Genomic DNA, 26291 nt, shown 5'->3' with positions numbered 1-26291 from the left:
TTTGGCAATGACACGTGAAAATCATGAATGATTTTTTTAAATTAAATTTTAACAATTGATTAAAATGTTATACGAGATTTCAACAGAATAAGATACCCGGTTTTAGGATTGTAGGCGATAGAAGTAAATTACAAAATTTTCGATTTATCATGCATTGACATAATTATAATAATTACCCCTGCATCATTTAGATGCCAGATGGGATTTTTTTTTTAGCTAATTGCAATTTCCTAACTTAAGTAATGAATATATCTATATTTATTACATGCATAGCACCCCATGAATTGAACATATTTTTATTGACAAAGTCAAGAGGATCAGACACAAGTTCTGTAACCTAGATAGTCCTCTCTTAATATAACATTATGTGAAATTGCCAAAGTAAAACAAACATATATACATATGGTCTACTACATACATTGTATACATTGTAGCAATAGAAAGGAATAAATTCTTTAAATATACAAAAATAATTTAAAATGGTGAGAAAAAACTTATTTGGAAAAACGACCACATTCATTTAAGAAAGTTTGAATAGTCTTAAAAAGTTCAGCATTTTGTTCGAAAGTTAAAGAATCATCGCCCCATAGTATTAAATGTACATCTATAATATGTAAATAATTTAATGACAATAGCTTATTCATTAAGGAATTTCTTGCTTTTACATAATGTTTACAAACAAAAAACAGATGATATGTATCTTCTAGTAGTCCACAAGAACAATTAGGACTGGTTATTAGGTTACAGCGATATAAATCAGACTTTAAAATACAATTGTGTCTTAATCTTGTATGAATTATGTTCAAAAACCTTTTTTCCATAAGAAAAATATTTCTGAGGTTTTACCCCAGCAGGCACACAACATTGAATAAACTTTGAATCAACGTTGTTCTTCTATGTTGATTCAACATTGATTTTATGTCAGATTTTGAAAATTTGTTTCAACGTTGAAGTCTGAACATTGAATCAACATTGATAATCAACGTTGATTAAATGTTGAAAAAAGGGCACACAACATTGAATAAACTTTGAATCAACGTTGTTTTCTATATTGATTCAATATTGATTTTATGTTAGATTTTGAAAATTTGTATCAACGTTGAAGTCTGAACATTGAATCAACATTGATAATCAACGTTGATTCAATATTGATTTTATGTTAGATTTTGAAAATTTGTATCAACGTTGAATTCTTAAAATTGAATCAACATTGATAATCAACGTTGATTGTATGTTGAAAAACAGTTGATTCAACATTTATTCAATTAATTATTTAAGAAAGGGGGGGGGGTGTCATATAGTAATAATATGGAATTATTAATCATATTGTACCATGTAAAGAAAAAACAAATCCCGTTCATACATTTAAATTGTTTTAATCTAACATAAAATCAATATTGAATCAACGTTGATTATCAATGTTGATTCAATGTTCAGACTTCAACGTTGATACAAATTTTCAAAATCTAACATAAAATCAATATTGAATCAATATAGAAAACAACGTTGATTCAAAGTTTATTCAATGTTGTGTGCCCTTTTTTCAACATTTAATCAACGTTGATTATCAATGTTGATTCAATGTTCAGACTTCAACGTTGAAACAAATTTTCAAAATCTAACATAAAATCAATGTTGAATCAACATAGAAGAACAACGTTGATTCAAAGTTTATTCAATGTTGTGTGCCTGCTGGGAATCTATTATCAAAATTTTCATGAAATATTTATTTTATCATTAAGAAGAGGCCCATGGGCTCAGATGAGCTACATTTAAAAATGAAAGTTCCATCATTAAGAGTCGGCATTATGTAATTTTCTACGGCCACCATCCTTTCTCCGGGGCCCATTGATTTAAGATAAATTGCCAAAGTTTCCACAACCTGGTTTTCCGTTGTATTGTACATGCTCATATCATGACTTCTACAAAAAAATGAAATATATAACCCCAAAAATAAATGAATTTCTATTAATTCATTACAGCAATTTAAATCCAATATGATCATCTAATTACCTTTGATCAATTTGAAGAAATTGGTAGATCCAAATGCATATTTTCTATCCCGAGATATTCATATAAGACATAACTTTGTTCGTCATACATCTGTGACTATTTAAACTTTCAAAATTAAAAAATGCAAGTTACATTCATAAATTAATTCATTTAAGATCCTCAAACTTACCGCATTAATTCGTTAATCTTCCCTTTTTAGATAGTCTCTGGATACACACGTGCTCCTCTGTTTACTCGAAGAGATATCAAATTAGTTCGTACAAAAAAATGATCGCATTATTAGATAAGACATTTGCTTACTGTTTCGATTACGCATTGTAAAAAAAAAAAAAAAAACATTGAGAATGTCTCCTAGCTTTGCATAATCTTGTACTTAAATCGTGTCATCGCGGTGAAACGTGTAATGCTGAATAATTGCACAAAATATTAAACTGGCGAAAAAAAAACAAGTCAGACAGGCACGGATCTAGTTAAACTTTTTTTTTTACTGGGTAGAAGGGTTCTGCACTTCACCCAAGTAAAATAAAAATCTAACCCAGACATGAACAAATTTGTTGACAAGCAAAATTTAAATAAATATAAGAGGCAGTATAATAGTAGTGGTAGGAATAGAAGAAATTTACTTTAATACGGGAGACTTTAAGTGACTCTTTGAGAGAATCTGTTTATATTGTTATCTGGTTAAACAATTTCTATCTCTCTGATTGACTGAGATCCAACTATGTTAGAAAAATATTACGCTGTATTGACCTGCACGTGACGTTCCAGGTCAATACAAGGATTTATTTCTACTACATTTATCTAAAAACAGATTTAGGAATTCCAAATTGACACATATTGTATTACATGTGTAGAAAGATATTTAAACGACTATGATTTTTATTTCCATGTGAACAAAACATAAGCTAATAAATATTTTAGGTGATGGTGGTAAGAGGGGATGCAGGGACCCCCCCCCCCTCCAACACTTTTACTGAACAACAATTTTTTTTTTACTTTTTAGCAGTCAGTTTTCCCTGATAATACTCCTTCCTTACAAAATCTATTCTACAAAAAAACTGACAATATTTCTTTCATGGCTACTAAAATTGATTTTTTAAAAAAAATTCAAAAAAAAATTGATACGGCTGTTAAGGGTTATTAACATTTTAATTCTGCTACTCTCTTGTATTTGGCTAGGACTTAATTAAATGCAAACAAGTAATGATCTGTATCATTTTATCAGTGAATCATATAATAAAACAATTATTGCTGGTTTTTGAGGTCAAAACAATGACTTAGCCATCTTCGAAGTACAATATTCACCTCGCCCTTCGAGCTCGGTGAATATTATTGTACTCCTCAGATGGCTAAATCATTGTTTTGACCTCAAAAACCAGCAATTATTGTATAATGTTTGCGTTTCATTTATTAAGTATAATTATTATATATATAATATTTTCTAGCAATGCAAACAGCTGTGTGCATATTGCCAAAAATCGCATGAATTAGAAGTTAAAGACACCTTTATATTTTGAACTTAAAACTAAAGTGCTCAATACTCGTTACCCGTTGTTTCAACGTATAGTTTGCCATCAGTATGGCATTAAAGTTGATTTGTATTAATACCAAATACCCACTTTCACACAATAAACTAAGGCCTTTAGCAACAGTTTCAATGGAAGAGCCCCCCTAAAAATACCTAACGAGCCACCGCCCCCCAAATAAAAAACACACCATAAAAATCTAACGTACGAACATTAACAAAAGAACCCAATCCCCCATAATGTCAAAATCCTGGAATTTGCCAGTTCAAGACATAACATCAGCAAAAAAAGGGGGGGGGAGACTAATTAAAAGCGTCTTCATGAAAATTTACTATAGCAAGATACTACACTTACACAATTGGGAATCCCCATTCCCTACGTTCTACAGACCTGAATCTAATATAGTTTTAGAACAGACTTCTCATCACAAACTAGCTTTCTAATACTAGTATTCATTTTTTTTCAACTTCTGTATTTAATGAAAACCACGAGTTAAATGCCAGTCACATTTATTTTCCTGTATTTATATGCATCCTTAAAAAAGAGGAAATACCAAGGCCAATTTTCAATCTTTACTAACTTTGATTAATAATATAGTTTACTTCTTATACCTGTTAATAATCTGATTTAATAATACATATGTAAATTTAAAAAATTCAAATGTTACACGTAGAACCTCTTTCTTCTGAATTTACCTACTTTTAATTAATCAACTGAATACTTTCGAATCAAAAAATTCGGGGTAGGGGGGGGGGGGCGCAATTTTTGTGGATCGCTTAATTTTACATGTTGTGGGGATGTAATTTTGTGTATTCTCTTTTACATCGAAAAGGAAATAAATAATTGTGTTATTGTGTGATCATAGTTTATTAATTGTGGAAAATGTTGATTCATGGCTGAGAGGTAGCCACAAAAACGAGCCACCACAAAATCTAATGTTTCCACAGAAGTCTGCTCGCTCCTTCATGGCACCTGATCCCACCTCTGTATTTTTAGGTCAGAGTTTGCTCTGCTCCAAATCTGTATTTCATTGGACTTTCTGGAGATTGAATGCTGCTGTTATCTTCATTCCAAATTCCTAATTCTTTTTCTTAGCTTGCAATAATATTCCTAATTCTTTTTCTTAGCTTGCAATAATATCATTTATGTGCTTGCTAATTTCTATGTATCACACACTTCTTTTCAAATAATGTTTTAATCAATATATAATGCAGAAACACAATAAATGATATAAAACATAATAAATACTGTCAAAATTACTTTTCACACAAATATTTACTTTATTCAGATTTCAGATGTATTAACATATTACTTAACATTTAAATAAATTGATTCTTCTTACTTTGGTGTTTAATATAGTTTCAAAAAATATTTTATCAATCTGAACAGTTGATTACTTCTGAGTATAAAGATTCTATCTGAATCTAGCATGAACCAGAACAAGAAATAAACTACATAGTGTATTTCAATTTGTAATGTTCAATACAAATCTCTTAATAAACTTATGATATAAACATGATATAAAGGGTGAATCTGAAATGTCTGAAATTTATTTCATGTACTGGATAACTTTCACTTCCCCTAAATTATACAACCCTACCCACAACCTCCCCTCACTGTCCACACTCAGTCCATTAGGATACTCTAGTCCACAATTATCCACACATCTCAGGAACTGTCCATTCTGATCTAGGATGTGTAGACAGTCATTTTGATAATCAACCACAATGATGTGACCCATGGAGTCTGTCACTATTTGACCAGGACAGAATGATTCCTTTCCCCCTGGAGGTTTGTTGTTGTATCTGAATCTGACTTTTCCTGTCCTGTCCACCACTACCACTGTGCTAGCATTACCATCAGAGGCCACTATGTCTCCATTGTTGTTCTCCACCACAAACACTCCATATTCTCCTCCTTGATAGATTGGATCCCCATGTTCATCTTTATCTATTTCCTGTGTCACTCTCTGTCCCTGATAACGGACTATTTTATAATGACTATTATCAGTAGTACACATACTAACTAGGATGTCCCCTGACCTGGTACAGCACAGTTGTAATGGAAGCCAGCCTCTTGGTGTGGTGATCAGTGTCTCTGTCTTCCCATCTCTGACAATGTTCACAGTTCTATTGTAAGCATCACTGTATATCAGTTCTCCCTGTCTGGTCACTGTAATGTCATCAGGGAATGGATTACATGTACTGGTGACAGTGTCTTGTACAGCTCCATGTATGTCCACACAGGTTATCATTTTGTCTCTACCACTAATCCAAGCTTTATCTGATCCTACACAGGCCACTTTAAGTAAGTTTTTAACATTTGTTGGAATGTTTGCAATCACTTTGGCTTCTTCTAATAATTCCTTAACAGATAAAAAGGAGACTTCATCTGTCAGACTGGATAGTGATGTCTGTGTCAGTGTAGCCTTGTATTCTCCTAATTCTATGCTGAGTTCTCTCCCTTGGACTGTGTTTGTTTGAAGAGAGGGCAATGGTAAATCAGGTATTTGTGGAATGTTCCTGTATTCCTTTAGTTTAGTTTGGTATTTGTTGACATCAGACACTTTGTTGGACTTCAGGATTTCTTTGTTTTCTTGAACAGTTTGGATCATACTGGAATTCTGACTTCTGAGTTTGGACTGGCATGATTTTAGAGTTGTAATATGATGATCTCTGAGTGACTGGATCAGGGATTCCATTTTGTTAAAGATGTTGTCCACCTCTAGGTGCCATTGTTTTCTATTATCATAGGTCGTTTTCTGTAAATCTGTATAATGAGCCATGGATTTTAAAATTTTGTTTTCGATGCCTTTGTCTTGTGCTGTGTTCTTGGAAATAATGCCCTCAATTTCTTCTGTTTCTCTTTTTATTTTTTCTCTTTTTCTTGATATGATGTCTGCCATGTCCACAATGTCATGACTTTTATGTTTAGAACTAGTGATACATTTGATGCAGACCGGGACATCACACTGTTGACAGTGGGCCTCACATCTCTGGTGGGAATGAGATGTACACTGAGGGAACACAAGCTGTACTGTACGCTTTGTGAAAGGAACAATGTCATGCTTCATGGACTTGAGGCTCTTGACATGTTTGTTGATGCAGTCTTCACACAGACCGACTTGGCAGCTGTTACAGAATTGCTGGACAGGTTTGGCACAAAGGTCACAGGTTATGAGTTCCTGTGCCTGGCTGGTGGCAGTGGCCATGCTAATTTTTTGTAGCCTCTAAAAAATAAATTGAAAATTTAATGTTTTATGTCACATGCAGCTCATTTTAGTTTGAGGGCAAACAAACCGCTCTGTAAGAAAATTTCAGTTGAGATAAGGCAAGACAAACAAAAATTAGATATTATTTTCTTAATAAGAATTTTTTTTAAACAAGTCACCATTAATTATGTGATGGTAAATATTTGATAAATATTTGTAAGCAAAGGGCAGATCTAGTAATTTTTAAAAGAGTGGGGGAGGGGAGGGGTGATGTCTCCACCTGGAAGCTACGGGGACGTCATTTTAAACCTTTCTCCTCATTCATTAAGATATCTCCATAATATAAGAAGAGACTGATTCTGTAATGCATATCCCCTTTCATGACTATATTTATTCAATCTACTTCTTACAGCTAGTTACTTCAGAAGATGGTCCAAAATAACATAGCTAAATTATGTTCCTTGCAGTCTTCAGCTGATATCCAAGTGAAACCTTGCATTACCTGTGGGTGGTCGGGTCCGGGGCCAGGGTTCTGAAGGTATGCGGAGGAAAGCAAATTATACGTATGCAGAAATTTTGTCTAGCGAATAGAAAGGACAGAGAATGAACTACAGGTATTTATTTTATTCAAAATATTAGACAAATATATATTTTTATATGTAATAAAGAAAAAAATATTCTCTGCAAGATCGAATGACTAGGGGAGGGGGACTGCAACGTGGAGCCCCTCTCTGGATCCGCCAATATTGCCAAAAGTACACCCCGATCGGCCACTATCGACCTGTAATATTTAACGATTTCATTTTTTTCTTTGGTTTGTAATAAATTTATCTATAGTTTGAAGATATTCCATTTCCTCAGATAACAGATAGATTCCATACTGACATACATTTTATATATATTAAACAATCAACAATGACTTAGAAAGTTTTGTTTTCATACACACCTGATCTGGCTACTTCGTGTCAATCTATTCTTCATGAAATGTTCAATATTCACCCGAAATCTTCGTACAACTTTCGGTTTGATTTTATTCTTCCTGGTAGGTTGTTGTCACGTGACAGGTGTTTACCACCTTTTCAGAGGTATTAGGGGTGGAGCCTCTTGTGTCAATTTTAATACATTTACCCATTTTATCTTTCAATCATTTTAGAAACTGAATACAACTGGGTTGCTTGTAGAGATCTCCATCAGTGATAAAAAGTGTCTGTCAGAATTAATTACTGAGTCTAGATACCGGTATGTCCCAAAAATTTTATTGCAGATGTGTGTGTATGTGTCGCAGATCACTTTGGCAAATTATCAACAATTAAAAAGTATATTTCACATTGCTGTAAAAGCTGCAAAAGCTTCTGTACATGTGTAAACCACAAAAAGAAGATACAATTAAATGACAACTGAAAATGAAATTTAGCACAAAAAAAGATAACATGACTTTCTGTTAACAACAAATGAGGGGACAAATTTTCTTCTGTACACTAATTTATATATTTTTTTTATCTTTCCCCAGAAGTTTAGGTAATCTAGCTCTTAGCAATTTTAACATTTTGCCCTTCAGATATTTGATACCTATACCAATAAAATCTGTCAAGACCTCTTGGTTTACTGCTAGAAGTGTGAATCAGACTTTCCATTGCACTTAGCATCTGTTATACCTCATAACAAAATTTAAATCAAAAGCACAGGCTACATGCCCTTCATTTGTTTCTCGTATCTACAATGTATAGGTCATTTCGGTTCTCTTTTTGTTGTTTCTCTATCATGTTGTTTGTTTCTCATTCTTTTTAGAGCAATAAAATAAAATAAAAGCAGTTAATATTCTAATAACATCAGTTCATTTACTGAATCTATTAACTAATTATTTTTTATTTTTCTAATATGTTTTTGTGTGCAGTAGATTATATTGGGATAATATTTTTGAGTAAATAATGACATCACGGCACATTTCCAACATCGGACAGTGTCTTCGACAGCAATCAGATATTTCAGATGGTAATAGGTGTTTTGTAATGAGGCCGATATTCATTAATTGAAACCTTTATTTACATATCAGTTTTTTTTACATATATCGATCTGTATATAATATCACCAAAAGATAATAATTTTGATGCTATTCTGTTGCAGTCATGCAGTCTCTGTTATCTTTAAAAATTAAATAATCAGCAAAGCTGTACCCTTTGAAATCATTATGTTTTGTTTTAAGTTTCTTGTTTCTTTGTTTCTGATTTGGTATTTTATAGACTTTATAAACAAATGTCATCAGATACTGTCAAATTGTCATCACAAAATCAGGTTGGGAGATATCACTCAACTTCAATAGATTTTTTTTAATTGTTGGTAATGTACTCTAACACATTCTCACGGGGTATCAGAAAATGAGATGACAGATCTAATAGGCACGTGCTAAATTTACGACAAGCACTATGCTCCACCTCCTGCATCATCTTACACAAGAGACTCCACCCCTTGCACTCTCTGACCCTCCATTTTGGAGTTTTGTGGAGACTCCATCCTCCGCATTTTACACCAAGCCTATTTCTTCTTCCTGGTAGCTTGTTGTCACGTGACATGTGTTTACCAAGTACACTTAGCTACCTTTTCTGTTCAGAGTTCAGAGCCAACTTTCTCTCAATCTCAACTATTTTCAGTACCTATTTTTATACTACAATTTCTGAACTTTACTAAAACTGGGGGGCCAACCAGTGTTTTAATTAACATTTCTTATAGTATAAGTAAGTTTGGCGAAAAAAGTGGGGAAGAGGCAGCCCCAACCCCCCTGTTGCTACGTCCCTGACATGCATATTTATAAACCAAGACCCAAGTACCTGTGGTATGCACGGTAAAAGGTCACCCGCGCGCTAGGGTTTGGAAAAAAAGGGCACGAACTTTGAATAAAAACCAAACAAATCAACATCTGTTTTTTAAAGTTTCTATACTGGTTTAGTTTTACTTATGTTTCAGTAGCTATAAGAACTGCACTCTGCATGTCTGAATAGACGTCCTCTGTAAGGTATATTTGTACTGGGTTTAATGGATAATTTAATGAATGTATCATTTAAAGGTGCAGGTTTAGTGTATATGATCTATATATTAAAGCTTATCTGATAGTACTGAATACCATTACTGAAAGTGTTTTATTAAATTTCATGTTTATGAGTTCATATTCATTTGTTTGACAATTTGGGTTGTCTAATCCCCTCCACCCCCACTCCCTCGTAGTTTTGAATTAATTTCAGTCAGCCTTATACAATTTTTTTTGCATGAGAAACGTATACCGATATACTCCAGCCCATAAGTACGTGTGAATGTCCAATAAATATATGACGAGTGTGTCAAAACTTTTCCTATAAATTCTGCTTTAAAAAATCCCGGCTTCGGTAATAACTTAGTTTGTTTGAATCCATGTAAACAATCAGGCAGAGATGTCAAAGCAGAAAAACATTACATCCAACTAAGTTCCAATATTCTTTTTCCATCTGTGAAATTATGTCTAAGAAACTTCTTCGTTCATCAAAAACCAATAAACAGAATTTTGTATCTTAGTGTATAGTCTACTTATGTTAAAGTTATACTGAAATCATATCTATATCTTAGTGTGTAGTCTACTTATGTTAAAGTTATACTGAAATCAAACCAAAACTGTATGAGAAGTAGCATTTTGAAAATATTTCAAAGAAATCTCTATTTTTAGATAACTATAGCAACACCGTTCATCGAAATCGAAAATTGATAAACATAATAATGTATCTTAGTGCAGTCTACTTAAACAATAAAATGCTTTCTATTGAAATTGTTGTTACCTGGAATGAAGGAAGTAGGATTTGCAAAAAAATGCATAACCCGCGTAAGCGGGTTATGTATAATTTTTTCTGCAATAGCTAACGACCGTTCATTCCAGTAATATCAAAAAAAAAGACATTTTATTGTTTATATTTATATCTATTTAAATAATCATTTAAAGTAGGATTGAAAAGATTAATTATTGTATTAATGATGCGAACGTCTTTATACGTTTCATTGATTGAACTGCCACTGATCAAGAAATTTTTTAACATGCCGACTGTAGTTCATGCAGTGATAACCGCAATGGGTTTTCTTAAGAAATAAAGGAGAAAATAATCTTAATGTATGATTGAAATCAGACCAAAACTGTAAGAGTAGTATCAGACCTCAACTGAAGGAGTAAGATTTAGAAAAATTTAAAGATTTATGAACGGAAGACGAACACCTTGCTATGGCACAAGTTCTTATGGTCTTTAACAAGTATAGTTAACAAGAGGCCCAGGGGCCACATCACTCACCTGAGCACACCGGCTAGAAAAAAAAGCACAAATCAGATCAGAACTGAATAGTTTACCGAGGTGGGGTGGGGATTGGGCTTTGAATTTTAATACTGCTTGAGAATTCCTTCATATCAATACAGCATATGACTTTGCTGTTCTTGTTAAAATGATTTTTAAAAATCATTTTGTTCCTGTTTATTAATTACTTCCTAATACCTGTAATTTTGAATTTGATTCCCCATTGTTTAATTCCAAAGGGCCATGATTTAAACAAATTTGAATCTTCAATACATGAGGATGCTTACATGTCAGTATGACTAAACATAACTTTTCTGTTCTTGGGATTTTTCCCTTTATTTTTCTATATATAAAACTTTGATCCACCCATTTGGCCCCACCCTACCCTTGGGGGTTAGGATTTGAACAAATTAAATTCTACACTACCTGAAAATACTTCTATTTAAATACTAGTAACACTAATCATGGCTTTGATATTCTTGAGATTTTTTTTATATATTGTAATGTAAAATTTGGATCCCCCATTGTGGTCCAAACCTATTCCTGGGTGTTTGATCTAAACAAAACTAGAAATCTACACTACCAGAGGATGTTTCCATATAAATATCACTAATCATGGCTTTGAGTACTTGAGAAGAAGATTGATTTTAAAAGATTTCCCTATATATTGCCATGTAATTAGTAGTAGTATTTTGAAAAATGGTTTACAGACAGACAGACGGACGACGGATACCTCACTATCGCATAAGCTCTTCTGGTCTCTGATCAGTAGAGCTAAAAATTAATTCAAATGCCATAAATAGCAACAAATTTTATTCAGATAAAGAAATAAATAAACAACAATATGGATTATGTCTGCACAGTTTCCTCGAGGACTTGTATTGTTCCAGACACTGTCATGTCACCTTCTGTACCTATATCATTGTCCGTGACAATGTCACCATCTGTTGTAATGTCGCCCTCTGTAACAATATCATTTTCTGTGACTATGTCACCATCTGTTGTCATGTGGCCCTCTGTACCAATATCACTGTCCGTGACTATGTCACCTCCTGTCACACTCTGTAGGATTTCTTTCTCTTCATAGGTTGAATCAGTCTCTAACACCACAGACTCAACATTGCCCTCGGGCTCCAGCTTCGGGTCACACATGTCCTCGGGGTGTTCCAGATTGGTCAGAGTCTCGGTAGATTGGTGGTTTATGTCTGACGGGGTGCAGACCTGGTCTGATGGAGTTTCCGCTCCTGTCTGATCCACCCCTAGCGTTGTCAGCGGCTGATCAGTTGTCTCAGTCATACTGTCCCTTTGTTGTTGTTGCTGCTGTGCTGCTAATTGCTGAAGGTTATAAAAGGACTCAGTCATCAAAAATCTAATCAAGTTTACCCACAATGAACAGATATACAATATACATGAATCAAAAACTATTTATATTAAAGTATTTGTGCACCATGATTTTCATTCATCAAATTTCAGAAAATTGTGTCTCTTTTTTTGGCAAACATTTGTTTTAACATGGTGTATTTATTGACACTTTAGTTGTAAGCTGTATTTGTGTAATGTATACCTGTAGAGCCTCGAGTTGAGCTGGGTCGGTGATGACAAACACCTGTTGTTGACCATGTTCCCCCATTGTGATGGTGGCTATGTTAGCACTGGCCGGCACCTGGTCATTGGGTAATAGAGATTCCTGGAATTCACAATAAAGGAAACTGAAAATAACTTGTCCTTCATAAATCACCATTGTTTTACAGAAAATAGGTATTCTAAATTATTTACACTTAAAAATGAATCCGACCTTTTGAGCAGATGCCATTTTTCTGATATTTTGCATTTCTAACTTTAATCCTCCATGTTCAATGATAATGCCCCATGATATACTACCTGTGTTGATACCTACTACAGTAAAACTCAGTTATAAAGAAGTCATTGGGACCTGTGAAACTACTTCACTAAATCTGTTATATCCATATAAGGAAATCATTATATTTATATAGCTGGGGATCCACTTGAAGATAACTCGGATAACTATATCCATTAATTCTCAATATCCATTTTGTACTAAACAAGTTTAACTGTACCTGTGTATTCTGTGTCTCCGTGTTAATAACAACAGCCTCATTCTGAATCAGGGTTTCCCCATCTTCCTCCTTTGCCTCTATGCTGTACTCAAACTTCGCCCTCTTTTCTGGCGGTTGTTCCCCATTTTTTGCTGTAAACAGGAGATAAAAAGTTTAATATTTTGTTTATGGGTTCTTCAAAAGAGATCCCTTTCACCAACATTTTTACTTCTCACAAATGCAGATGTTTTTCCAGGAATCCAAGAACTTTTACATGTTAGGGGTAGTCAAGACTTATCTTTATAAGCTTTAAAATTTTTTTTCTTCTGTATTGATCATGTTGATGTGGATTAGACCACAAACCTACATAAAGTATCTACTGATCTTGAAACAAACTTGAAAAGCATTTGTAACTTTTTCATTGCATAACATATCAGTAAATTGTAATTTTTATGTAAATTAAATAACCGTGTTTTCTGACTCACAGAAGATCTGTTCGTTGTAGACCTGGGCCTCGTACTCCGCTGTGGTATCTTCTCCGTGAGCCGTCCGTTTGTGCATGGCCAGCGTGGACGTCTGTCTGTACGTCTTACCGCAGTGGTTACAGTGGTAGGGTTTGGAGTGGGTGTGAACCACGTGGTGTTTATAGAGGGAGGAGTACTCTGTAAACCGCTTACCACAGCCGTGTACCGTACATACATAGGGCTTCTCTCCTGTACAGAAAAAACATTACATTATATAGAGAGAAGAGTACTCTGTAAACCGCTTACCACAACCGTGAACCGTACAGACGTAAGGCTTCTCTCCTGTACAGAAAAAAACATTACATTATATAGAGAGAGGAGTACTCTGTAAACCGCTTACCACAACCGTGAACCGTACAGACGTAAGGCTTCTCTCCTGTACAGAAAAAACATTACATTATATAGAGAGAGGAGTACTCTGTAAACCGCTTACCACAACCGTGAACCGTACAGACGTAAGGCTTCTCTCCTGTACAGAAAAAAACATTACATTATATAGAGAGAGGAGTACTCTGTAAACCGCTTACCACAGCCGTGTGCTGTACAGACATAGAGCTTCTCTCCTGTATAAAAAAAAACATTACATTATATAGAGAGAGGAGTACTCTGTAAACCGCTTACCACAGCCGTGTACTGTACAGACATAGGGCTTCTCTCCTGTACAGAAAATCAAAACATTACCATCATATAGAGAAATTAGTTAATTTCACTGGTATCAAGCAATTTCTTTGGCTGAATCTTTCCGAGGAACATATAATATTTTGTATAACATAACTTGCCTACGTCACAATGAGTTACGTATTACTGCGCTTGACGTTTTTTTTAAAATACATGTATGATCAATTTGAAGCCTTTTTTTGGAGGAAATATTATCTCATTGTCTACACTGAAATTAAATTATAAGGAATGAAGCTTATTTCAACTTATGTTAACTGATATAACAAAACTTGGGGCAGTTTACCCTTTCTTATAAACAGCTTTGCAGTTTATAAAGCGTAAACTGCCCCAAGTTATGTTATATGATAACATAAGTTGAAATAAGCTTCATTCCTTAAATAACAAATCAAATAAATATACCGTACAGACTTACAGCTTTAGACTCTCCTGTGAGAAACAAAACGTTTTTAAAATTGTACCGAGATACTTTTGCCCCCCGTTATTTAAGCCCTTTCACACTTGCAGCCAATTTTGTCTGGTTTTAAATTCACCCAGTCATTGATTTAAATAAGAAATTATACAGTATACTTTGAATTTGCCCCATTTTAAATTAGCCCAAATAAGAGTATAAAGTTTTATTGTTCAAACATGTATAAATCAGGGTTCGACATTAACGTTAGTCCGTTAGTCTCAGACTAATACTTTTTCATTCGGACTAATAAAATTTGTAGCTTATAAGTCCGAACGGACTAATCAAGTTTTCTGGGGGGGTGAAAAAAGAATTTACCGACGTTCAAATTCTCGACAACTTTCACTGGAAAACCCCGCATTTATAATTTACTTTCTAACTTCTTGGCGGGAAGTTAGGTAATACTGAGTCAATTCGGCGCTTAATTTTAGGACTCATTGGTATGAAATTAAACATTTTAGCGATCATGATTTTGTATCACACATAAAGAAAGATGTCTGATGTTTGGATGATGTAATCATGTACAGAGGAAAACAAATGAGATCGGGAATACGATCGTAGTTCCTCATTGTGCGATTTCAACGAATTCTTGGTATAAACATTTCATGTAATGCTTTGTTTATTTCAAAAAGTATTAAAAAATACATTGCAACATAAATTCTATTTATTTATATATATTTTTGACGGACTCATAAAATTGCCCGTGGACTAGTAAAAGTAGAGAAGCACTAGTCCGGCCGGACCAAGGCCTAAAAATGTTAGTGTCGAACCCTGATAAATGACATTTTCTTGAATATACATGCATAAAAGATAAGTATTTAGGCTACAAAATATTAATCAATAGTTTCTCGGGCCAGAAATTTTAAATTCCATGTGACAGGTAGGCTTTTTTTTTTTCAAAGCAGGTAGATCTTTTTTTTTTCATATCAGTTGTTCAACAAAATGATGATACCATATATCTGTTTTTGTTTTTTTTTTTGTTTGTTTGTTTGTTTTTTTTTTCTTCGTGTGATGGAAATTATGCGAAAAAGAGGTAGATTAGTATAGTTTTTATTTTGCGCAAGTTATTTTTTATGATTGAAGATTTTTTTGGTTTAAAATGGTTATGTTTTTATGTCACATTATAGCTGACATAATTTCTGCATGTTTTATATTTTGCGAATTTAAAAAGGTCGCAAAAATGCGAAAATTAGACATTGCGAAAAAAGCCGGATATACGGTATTAATTGATTCTTGCTTTCCTGTTCTCTTTTAATTTATAATGTACTCAACTTTATTTTATGTTATTCCACACATTCTTTTAAAAGTCAAATAGACCTGAAGAATTATGAATATTGTTTATCTAATGAAAAAAAATTGTCTATTAATTTTTATACATGTATATAGGGAAATATCTCATTTTTCTTTTTCAACTTAGATTGTGTGGTGTTCTTTTCATTTTCAAAATGTCAACGTGGCATTTTGACCAAATGCGGCATTGATACTGAAATTTTTTTTAGCCTTGTTTACACAAAAGATTTTCATAACATTCACAAAACCACCATGACTATAATAACAAAATATCTACACATGGCTACAATATTTATTCGTAAAGGTTGTTACTAGTAAGCTTCTGAAAATTTTTGATACAAGGAAACTGCAAACCAGTCACATCAGAATACTGTAAACCTATGATGCCTGAATACTGAAAACTTATCCTACCTACTGTAAATCACTTTCTATTTGCGAAAACTTTATTTTCGCGTAATTATGCAAGACAGTGTACTCGCGAAAATTTAATTATTGCATGAAATAGCATTCCTTAACAGGGGTAGAAACACCCTAAAATTACAACTCACAAATAATTGCGAGTTCCAAAAATATGAACTCGCAATTTCAAAAGACAACTCGCAATTTTAAAATGAAAGCTTTCTAGAAATAAGTCACAATCCATTTAAAAAAATAATTCAAAATTTTCTACATGAAGTTTAAAAAAAAATTATGCTTGTTTCCTGTAACATTCCCCAAAAATCATTGTTCAGAAGGTCAAGATTTTTTTCCAAACATCCCCGGACTTGATAAAGCAGGTGTTATATTTACAGTGGACACCTAACATGGCAACCAACATGACTGCCTAGCTGCAAAAAAACAAACTTCAAAAGTTGGGGGGGGGGGGAATTGTAGTTACAATAATTCATTATGATTATTCTTTATATTTAAGGTAAATGTTAACTAGGTTGACATGTATGTCTCAAGTTAAGCTACAATTAATATTTTTTTGAATAAATGGATTCCGAATCAGCTGATTGATCAAACCACGCAGATTGGGAGAAAAAAATCCACCTGGAGGTAATTTGAATAGATCGGTCGTTTTTTTAGGCCTGGTTGTTGGACATGGGTTTAAAAATGGGGATGTCAGATAAATTTTTCCCTTGGTGAAATTTACAGTGAAAAAAATCAACTCGCAAAAATTTGCGAGTTACAAATTTTTTAACTCGCAATTTGGAAATTCTAACATTTTGCGAGTTGTATATAGTGAATTTCGAAGATTATATAGAGCAATATAACCACAATTCCTGTAAATTTTGTCTTGCTAAGCAAGAGTCAATGACTATCTTGTGAAAAATAAGGTGTAGTGAAAATTAACTGATCTACAGTATATATTCAGAACCTGTTACACTAGATATTGTAAATCTTTTAACACCTGGATATTTTATCTACCTGTGTAGATTCTTATGCGATTCTTTCAGAGTACATACCTGTGTGGATCCTGATGTGATTTTTATAGTTGGTGGCACTGGCGAATGCTCGGCCACACCCTTCCTCATTACAGATGTACGGACGTTCGCCGGTATGAGTTCGGATGTGAACCTTTCTGATGTTGGACGTCGTAAAAGATCGCTCACAACCCTCAAATGGACACTTAAAGGGACGCTCTCCTGAAAAAAATTAATACGTATGCTCATAAACTGAGACTCAACGTCTTAAAAAAGTTAACATGCTAGCATAAACAAATTTCCTTCAAAATCTAAAGGACAAATTTTACAATCATTTTTCAGAATCCCTTCCAAGACTTCTATAAACTTCAATATTTCCAAAACAGATTTACATGAACATAACGAGTATATACAAATCTCTTTATTAATTCATCAGAATGTGAAATAGATGTCTCCGTGAGCATTTTTAGGTCACCTGAGTCACTCAGGTGACCTATTGCTATCTGTTTTTGTCCGTCGTCGTCCGTCGTACGTCGTTCGTCGTTCGTCGTCAATCGGTCGTAAACTTTTGAACATTTTCAGCTTCTTCTCTGCAACCACTGAACCAATTTCAACCAAATTTGGCACAAAGCATCTATGGGTGAAGGGGAACAAAAATTGTGAATTTCATGATCCCTGCCCCCCTGGGGCCTGGGGGGTAGGGCAAAAACCACTAAAATTAGTGAAATCTTTAAAAATCTTCTTCTTAACTCCTGGACATCAAGCAGTCAAACTGTTTGCATGATTGTAATCAGCATTGAGTCCTTTACCAAAATTGTGAAATTCATGGCCCTGGGGTCAGGGGTTCTTGTACTAGGGCGGGGCTAAATAAGTATATAGTGAAAATGCATTATTTCTTTGAAAATCTTCTTCTCTGCTCCTGGGTATTAAATAAACTAACTAAGTACATAGTTATGATGAGCAAGAGTGCCTCTACCAAAATTGTGAATTTTATGGCCCCAGGGTCAGGGGTTCTGGTGTCAGGGCGGGGCTCTATTGATTATATAGAGGAAATACATGAATTCTTTGAAAATCTTCTTCTTTACTCCTGGGTATTAAATAAACTAACTAAGTATATAGTTATGATGAGCAAGAGTGCCTCTACCAAAATTGTGAATTTTATGGCCCCAGGGTCAGGGGTTCTGGTGTTAGGGCGGGGCTCTATTGATTATGTAGTGAAAATACATGAATTCTTTGAAAATCTTCTTCTCTGCTCCTAGATTTTATATAATTTAACTAAGTACATAGTTATGATGAGCAAGAGTGCCTCTACCAAAATTGTGAATTTTATGGCCCCAGGGTCAGGGGTTCTGGTGTTAGGGCGGGGCTCTATTGATTATATAGTGAAAATACATGAATTCTTTGAAAATCTTCTTCTCTGCCCCTAGGTTTTATATAAACTAACTAAGTACATAGTTATGATGAGCAAGAGTGCCACTACCAAAATTGTGAATTTTATGACCCCAGGGTCAGGGGTTCTGGTGTCAGGGTGGGGCTCTATTGATTATATAGAGGAAATACATGAATTCTTTGAAAATCTTCTTCTTTACTCCTGGGTATTAAATAAACTAACTAAGTACATAGTTATGATATGAACAAGAGTGCCTCTGCCAAAATTGTGAATTTTATGGCCCCAGGGTCAGGGATTCTGGTGTTAGGGCGGGGCTGTATTGATTATACATGTATAGTGAAAAAACATTAAATCTTTGAATATTTTCATCTTTGCTCCTAGGTTTTAAGCAGATGAATTACCTATATAGTTATGAGCAATCCCTAATCTTCAAGAATTGTAAATTTCAAGGCCCCAGGGTCAGTTGTACCATAGTGGGGGGGGGGGGGGCTGTACTTATGTACTGAAAATGAATGAATTGTTTGAAATGTGCTACTTGGTATTAATCAAATATTTTTGAAAAGCAAGTATGCCTTCCCAAAAATAGTGCAATGTGTGGATCTAGGCCTAAGAGTCAAGGGTTCATGTGTGGTAGCGGCACTACTGATTATTGCTGAATATTACTGATTAGTTGAAATGCATATTTTGTTCCCCTACCCTGCCTATGGGTATAAAGTAACCAAACTAAGGAACTGCTAAGTGTATAGTTATGATGACCAGATTGTAAATGCTATAGCATCTGGCTTAAAACATGGATTAAATTCAGTCACTGGGCGCATTAATTCATCAGAAAGTTGTTGAATAATGCTCAGGTGACCTATAAGGCCCAGGGGCCTCTTGTATTTTTGTATAATTATATTTATTTTCAGGAATAAGAAGTACCTTTCTGCACATGATTCACATAAATCTTACACACCCTCTGTCATGCCTATGTGAATACTGTCAATAGCCTGACAGGTATCACTTAAATCTCTTATTTCTTGTGTGGGCAAGAACATGTTTTTGTATATCATACCTGTGTGAGTACGGACATGTTTCTGTATATCATACCTGTGTGGGTACGAACATGTTTCTGTATAACATACCTGTGCGAGTACAGACATGTTTCTGTAGGTCCCCCGATGTCTTGACCCCTTGTCACACCCCTCCTACATACCTGTGTGGGTACGGACATTTTTCTGTATATCATACCTGCAGTCTTCACGAAAACTCACTGGTCCGAAGACCGAGGCCAGTGAATTTTGAGGTCGGGTCAGTGAAAATCAAAATTCAAGAAGTCCGATGGGCTCGTTGATCATAAAAATCATACAGTCAAAATTTATTTCAACTGACTTACTTGTGTAAATTTCATTAATATATAAAATAAAAAGAAGAAGCTCGTGTTGTTGAATCCTATTATTATAACCCTATTATAACATGGATGTATTACGTAACAACCGGAAGTAGCTAGTAATTATTAACTAGTACGTAAAATGTGCAAAGTTCCAACGAACAACTTACCGAAACGCGACAAAGGGCGGCATTTCAAAAGTTGAAGTACGTAAACATGTATAAATTTACAGTTATGAAAATGTATTTATTTTCTTTTTTTATGAAAGGGACCAGTAAAAATTTTGGTGGGCTAGTATATTTTGAAAGTTCACTGGTCCGACTGGCCAGTTAGTTTGAAAAGTTTTCGTGAAGACTGTACCTGTGTGAGTAGGGGCGTGTTTCTGTAGATTCCCCGATGTTTTGAACCCCTTGTCACACCCCTCCTACATACCTGTGTGGGTACGGACATGTTTCTGTAGGTCCCTCGATGTTTTGAACCCCTTGTCACACCCCTCCTACATACCTGTGTGGGTACGGACATTTTTCTGTATATCATACCTGTGTGAGTACGGACGTGTTTCTGTAGATTCCCTATGTCTTGAACCCCTTGTCACACCCCTCCTACATACCTGTGTGGGTACGGACATGTTTCTGTAGATCCCCCGATGTTTTGAACCCCTTGTCACACCCCTCCTACATACCTGTGTGGGTACGGACATGTTTCTGTAGGTCCCCCGATGTTTTGAACCCCTTGTCACACCCCTCCTCTGGACATTTGTAGGGTTTTTCCCCGGTATGAACACGTGTGTGAGATTTCAGTCCGTACCCGGTAGCGAAGGCTTTACCACATCCCTCGTAATCACATTTAAACGGACGGACTCCAGTGTGAGATCGTTCATGAACCTACAAAAGAGTTCCAATTATCTGCCTTGCATCTTAAATTATTACTAAGGTTTCAACATTTGAATCAAACATTTTTTTATAAAGCTAAATTTAGAATACATTTCTCTGTATGGACACCAAATAATAAGTTAGAGAGTCATCATCTTTTAGTACTTAATTTAAGATGGTATATATATTGGTATATAAGCTGTTTGTTGGTAAATATTAGGGATGGCAATCCATTGCAGAATTGCTAATCGGTTAACCGCAAGACGTTCCGACCGATTAACCGGTTAGTCGTATCAAGATATACATTTTGACATTTTTTTCAAATATACAAGAAGGCTATAAAATGCATTATAAGTTATTTTCTGTTTATCAATCTTGATCGGGGAATTTAATTTCTAAAATTCAATTTTATTTAATTTCAATAGATGAGAAAAAAATTACGAAAACTAAAAATTGTGCCTGAAAAATCAAACGTGGATAATTTTCTAAGAATTAAAGAAGTTCATTCTGCATTGTCACCATAATTAAAACTTTGTCTGAACTCGAACTTTGTTCTGTCTAATTGTTTAATCCATGGTTTAATTTAAAAGATAATGGTAAAATATAGACATACTAATTAAAAGGGTTAACGGTAATGTTTTTAAAATTATTGAACATCACAGGACAGTCGGGGTAACAGGTATGATTCTAAAAACAGTAATTAACAATTTACAAACTGACCAATTGCCCCGCAATTTCCTTCTGGAGAGCTATAATTACGTAATTACCTCCAAATCATCTTTATTATAATATGTGTATAAACATTGAATGACATTTTATGCAGCAGTTTCTTTTCAACAAAATGAATTTGATAAAAACTGTGTTCAATTTACATATATTTTATTTTTTCTGACTAACAGATTACGGTTTTTCTAACTGATTAGCATCATTCCGACCGATTATTCGATTAACCGGTTACGAATTGCCATCCCTAGTAAATATACTATACATCTACTCATTTTAAAATGGTGCTGTATGGTGTGTGCAAATATACTCTCTTTGTGGTGTAAATCTACTCACTTTGAGGTGGTGCTGTGTGGTGTACACATTAACATGTTTAAATCTACTCACTTTGAGGTGGTGTTGTGTGGTGTACAGCCTGCCACAGCCATCAAAGCTACAGCGATACGCTTTTTCACCAAACACCATCGTCTTCTCATCAGGTGCTAACCCAGCAGCTATCACAGTCTACAACATTAGGATTACAAGGTCTCATTGTGGTTAAACAGATACAAGTGTGTGAGGAACATTTATTCCAACCTTTGCTTCAAATTTTAGTTAAATAGATATTTGTGCTACTAACATCTACTCAAACCTTACTTCACTGTAAATACATGTACAAGAGATAGATGAACTGAAGAGACATTTTGGAGGGATGACACACATGCACACAGCAAGAGAACTTTACATTTTTAATTCATTATAAAGTAATTATTTTCAAGAGAAAAGTTGTAAACTTTTTTTTATTTTGACTAAATTTGGTCCTTGAGAACTTGTAGACTTGTTAGCTAGGACATCCTGACATGTACAACAGAAGCATTGTGTAGGATATACTTACATGTACAACAGAAGCACTGGGTCCTAGAGGACTTGTTGATGTCTGTAGAGATTCTAATCCAGGTTCTTTTATCTGATCTACCGTAACCTGAAATATTCCTTGTAAAGTTACTGAAGATCATAACTATATGCAGTATTGACAAAAGGCCCATGTGCCACATCACTCACCTTTGGCCATGCTATTCTTTGCCAGATCTCCCCTTTGTAATACCCATTGTGGCCCTGTCCAACACCCAGGGGTATAATTTGGAGAATTTAGAATCTACACTCCCCCAGAATGCTTCCACATCAGTTTGAGACCACAGGGGTGGTCTCAAAAGTTCAGGCAAAATCGTAGGCAACCCAGGGAAAATGCAAAAAGTTGATGCAGGTAAGTATAGATATTGATGTAAACAGTTTGAGCTTTTCTGGTACAGTGGTTCTTGAGCAAAAGATTTTTTAAAGATTTGTCCTATATATTTCAATGTAAAACTTGGATTCCTTATTGTGGCCCCACCCTACCTGGGGTCATTATTTTAACAATTTAGAATGTACACTACCCTAATATGGTTCCACATAAGTTTCAGCTTTTCTGGTCCAGAGGTTCTTGAGATTTTTTAATTACCACACCATATTTTTGTCTTTTCTCAATTATCTCCTCTTGTAAGAGAACTTGGTCTTTCATTTAAATAATTTAAACTCCCCTTCAGCAAAGTGGTTGATTAAAATTTGGCAAGTGGTTCTTGAGAAGAACAGTTTACTGATGATCGTGCAGACAATGGACAAGGGTGATCAGAAAAGCTGACTTGAGCTTTCAGCCCAGGTGAGGTAATGCAAACAAAGCCTTAAACTACATATAAAAAGTAATTTTTTATTTTTATTCAATGCATGTTTAAAGGATAAAGACCAAAGAGATTCTCCATTGGCACACTTAACTAATTTGATCCAGACTGTGCTAGGACGTCACCTGCTAAGGTATAGAATGCCAGCTACCTGTTTTACCTGATTAAATATATATACTAGGAATTTCTTTCAACAAGAGAGTCCCTCTCACCTGAGCGGCCAGCTGATCTAGACTGAGTGTCCCGCTATCCAGATTACAGGGACTCACCTGAGTGTCCTGCTATCCAGATTTGAGGGACTCACCTGAGCGGCGAGCTGATCAAGACTAAGCGTCCCGCTATCCAGATTTGTGATCTGGGCGTCACCAAACAGAGACTCAGCTGAGGGGTGGGTGATGTATGCTGTCGTCCCGTCCTCCAACTGAATGGCTTGTAACCCCTCTGTAATAGACGAACATAATTCTCATTCAATTTGTTAATTTGTTACAGAGGGCTAAAGACTATATAGGAAAAATAAGCAACTGACACATAGAAAATCTGAGAAAACATTCAGCAGATGAAATGTATTGGAAAATTTGTCATAAATATAAGTAATACTGTACAGAGGGAAATTATTTCGCAGAGTTAATTTTTGCTATATTCGCGGAAAAAGAAATTCCGCAAATTCAACATACAGTGAATAATTCTTTAAAAGATTTACAAGTGATTTATAAGGACAAACTGGAATTTTATTATTTTCTGTGATTAGATATAGACTGTCTTTCTAATTATGCAAGTGTATGGATCAATTACAAACAAGTTTTTAAAGCTTATTAATTGTTAAATCAATTGCTATAGCTAACAATTAATTTTTCCATTTAGTAGACGTGCGATGTAATTATTTTATAAAACACCTGTGCGTTTCACTCAGTCATTACCTTTAATCACTTATATAGTAAACAGGGTAATGACAATTAATTAATTTTAATTAACCTTTTGGGGTGTGGTGTAGCATAACTGTATTAGTTGACCTACCTTTTGGGGTGTGGTGGAGGAATGCAGTGGTCCCGTCCTCTAGCTGGATTGGTTGACCTCCGACCTGGGAGGAATCGGTCAGTACAATGTTGGGATTGACCACACTGTCCATCTCGGACTGAATGTTGTTCACTGGCAACACTGAAAATTAATACTGGGTTAAGCTCAAGCTCACAAACTCATATCCTAATTCATACAAAATTTCTATTGAATATTTCATAAATTTTTTTTATAATTGATGAGTTTTACTTATTTATTCAAGCAAAAGTATTTCCTAATCAATTAAACTGGTATGCAAGCTCAAACTGGTTGTAGATATATCTTATTGTCTAATTAAGGGCAAGTCTCTCTGTTTACTAGTGAATCCTCTACACGTTACAAGACAACTCAGCTGACAGTGATGGTTACGAAGATTACAAGTCTACGCAGGTAAAACAATGGGGTAGGAGACTCAGCTCAGAATGATGATTACTGTACAAGGAATGGGATGGGTGGGACTGTGGAGGGTGGAGACTCACCGTGACTGACCCCCTGTACCACCGCTGTACTCCCGTCCTCCAGACTAATGGTCTGCCCCTCCATAAACTTCCCTCCTGAAAAACAAGGACAACTTAAAATACTGTCTCAGTTTGTTAGACATTATCTTTTAAAGTCAACGCTTGATATGCCATTTTCTTTATGATTTAGTCAAACTCTGCAAGACCATACCTTTAGGATGTTGTCACTTGAGGACCTTACCTTTGGGATGCTGTCACTTGATGACCTTACCTTTAGGATGTTGTCACTTCAGAACCTTATCTTTAGGATGTTGTCACTTCAGGAAATACCTTTAGGATGTTGTCACTTTAGGACCTTACCTTTGGGATGTTGTCACTTGATGACCTTACTTTTAGGATGTTGTCAGCTTAGGACCTTACCTTTAGGATGTTGTCACTTCAGGACCTTACCTTTAGGATGTTGTCACTTGAGGACCTTACTTTTAGGATGTTGTCACTTTAGGACCTTACCTTTAGGATGCTGAATGAAGGCTGTCGTTCCATCAGCCAGGGTTACGGCCTGGACGGTCTGAGTATCCAGGTGCTGCGGGACGTTGGTCGCCGGGGACTCTAAGGAGAGGTTACCTCCCTGTAAAAACAACAGTAACAAATTGAGGTCAAGACTAACTGTGGAAATGTCTTATCCAGCTGTGTTCATATTCATGATTATCTGTGCTAATTATCATGATTCTCTCTGTTTTAAAATTATCTGCATTAGTTAGCTAAATTAATGCCTCAGCGTAAAAACAATTTATCGGTGACAAATAAAGGTTTATACTGGCAGCAGAAATGTTCTTTTACAAATTTTTAGCACAAGTGAATAATTAGGTACCAAGGGGGGAACCAACTACCCAAAGTTATAAAATTCTGCATAGCTAACAAATAAACATTTAGACAAGTTACCCGGTTAGTCTGAATGGAGAATTTACCCCGTCAAAGTGGAGAATTTACCCCATTAGAGAGGAGTATTTACCCCGTTGGAGTGGAGTAGAAGTAAGTTGACATCAGTGGCTGAGTTGGGAAGCGTGCTGGGAACATCCACTAACTGTTCTCCCCCCAGACTGTCCTCCTCTCCCAGATCCACCATGTGACCCGGACTGTCCACGATGACATTGTGGGGGCTGTCTCCAGAGGTTATCTGATCAGGGACCGTCTCCACATTTCTTATGTCGATGGTGCAACTTGCATCCATGTAGGATGAAATTTCTTCTCACAAGAGTCAGTAAAATGGGAACCTAG

The 26291-nt window shown here is 35.1% G+C and overlaps 2 protein-coding genes across 7 annotated transcripts in view; both read right to left on the bottom strand.

The window, feature by feature from the left end:
- Positions 1 to 26291, bottom strand: part of LOC134249894 (zinc finger protein 143-like) — a 35014-nt gene that overhangs the window by 5427 nt on the left and 3296 nt on the right. For 4 of the 6 annotated variants that reach the window (XM_062732251.1, XM_062732254.1, XM_062732253.1 and 1 more), the window contains exons 2-14: positions 26026 to 26287; positions 25524 to 25641; positions 25035 to 25109; positions 24517 to 24657; positions 23807 to 23943; positions 22683 to 22769; positions 22196 to 22312; positions 20896 to 21097; positions 17497 to 17676; positions 13594 to 13821; positions 13130 to 13260; positions 12616 to 12738; positions 11848 to 12386 (exon numbers count right to left, since the gene is read on the bottom strand). In XM_062732251.1, the coding sequence (XP_062588235.1) occupies positions 11901 to 12386; positions 12616 to 12738; positions 13130 to 13260; positions 13594 to 13821; positions 17497 to 17676; positions 20896 to 21097; positions 22196 to 22312; positions 22683 to 22769; positions 23807 to 23943; positions 24517 to 24657; positions 25035 to 25109; positions 25524 to 25641; positions 26026 to 26244 (2244 nt within the window). In that variant the 5' untranslated portion in view covers positions 26245 to 26287 and the 3' untranslated portion in view covers positions 11848 to 11900. Of the gene's footprint in view, positions 1 to 11847; positions 12387 to 12615; positions 12739 to 13129; positions 13261 to 13593; positions 13822 to 17496; positions 17677 to 20895; positions 21098 to 22195; positions 22313 to 22682; positions 22770 to 23714; positions 23760 to 23806; positions 23944 to 24516; positions 24658 to 25034; positions 25110 to 25523; positions 25642 to 26025; positions 26288 to 26291 lie in introns of those variants that run through there. The other 2 variants (XM_062732256.1, XM_062732257.1) reach the window with 2 other exon arrangements.
- Positions 4716 to 7824, bottom strand: LOC134249893 (uncharacterized). The gene is made up of 2 exons (XM_062732250.1): positions 7697 to 7824; positions 4716 to 6768 (listed from the first exon to the last, which is right to left on the bottom strand). The coding sequence occupies exon 2, from the start codon at positions 6748 to 6750 to the stop codon at positions 5089 to 5091; it is 1662 nt and encodes a 553-aa protein (XP_062588234.1). The 5' UTR covers positions 6751 to 6768; positions 7697 to 7824; the 3' UTR covers positions 4716 to 5088.

Source organism: Saccostrea cucullata, unplaced genomic scaffold (assembly GCF_032062105.1).
Source record: "Saccostrea cucullata isolate Sc308-1 unplaced genomic scaffold, CSIRO_AGI_Scuc_v1 ctg1539, whole genome shotgun sequence".
Lineage (NCBI taxonomy): Eukaryota > Metazoa > Mollusca > Bivalvia > Ostreida > Ostreidae > Saccostrea > Saccostrea cuccullata.
Note: the sequence above shows the minus strand (reverse complement) of the source record. Positions and strands in the feature narration are given on the sequence as shown.

Bases quoted from the DNA above. Each gene is read 5' to 3' on its own strand.
- LOC134249893 (XM_062732250.1), bottom strand. From the start codon at position 6,750: ATGGCCACTGCCACCAGCCAGGCACAGGAACTCATAACCTGTGACCTT.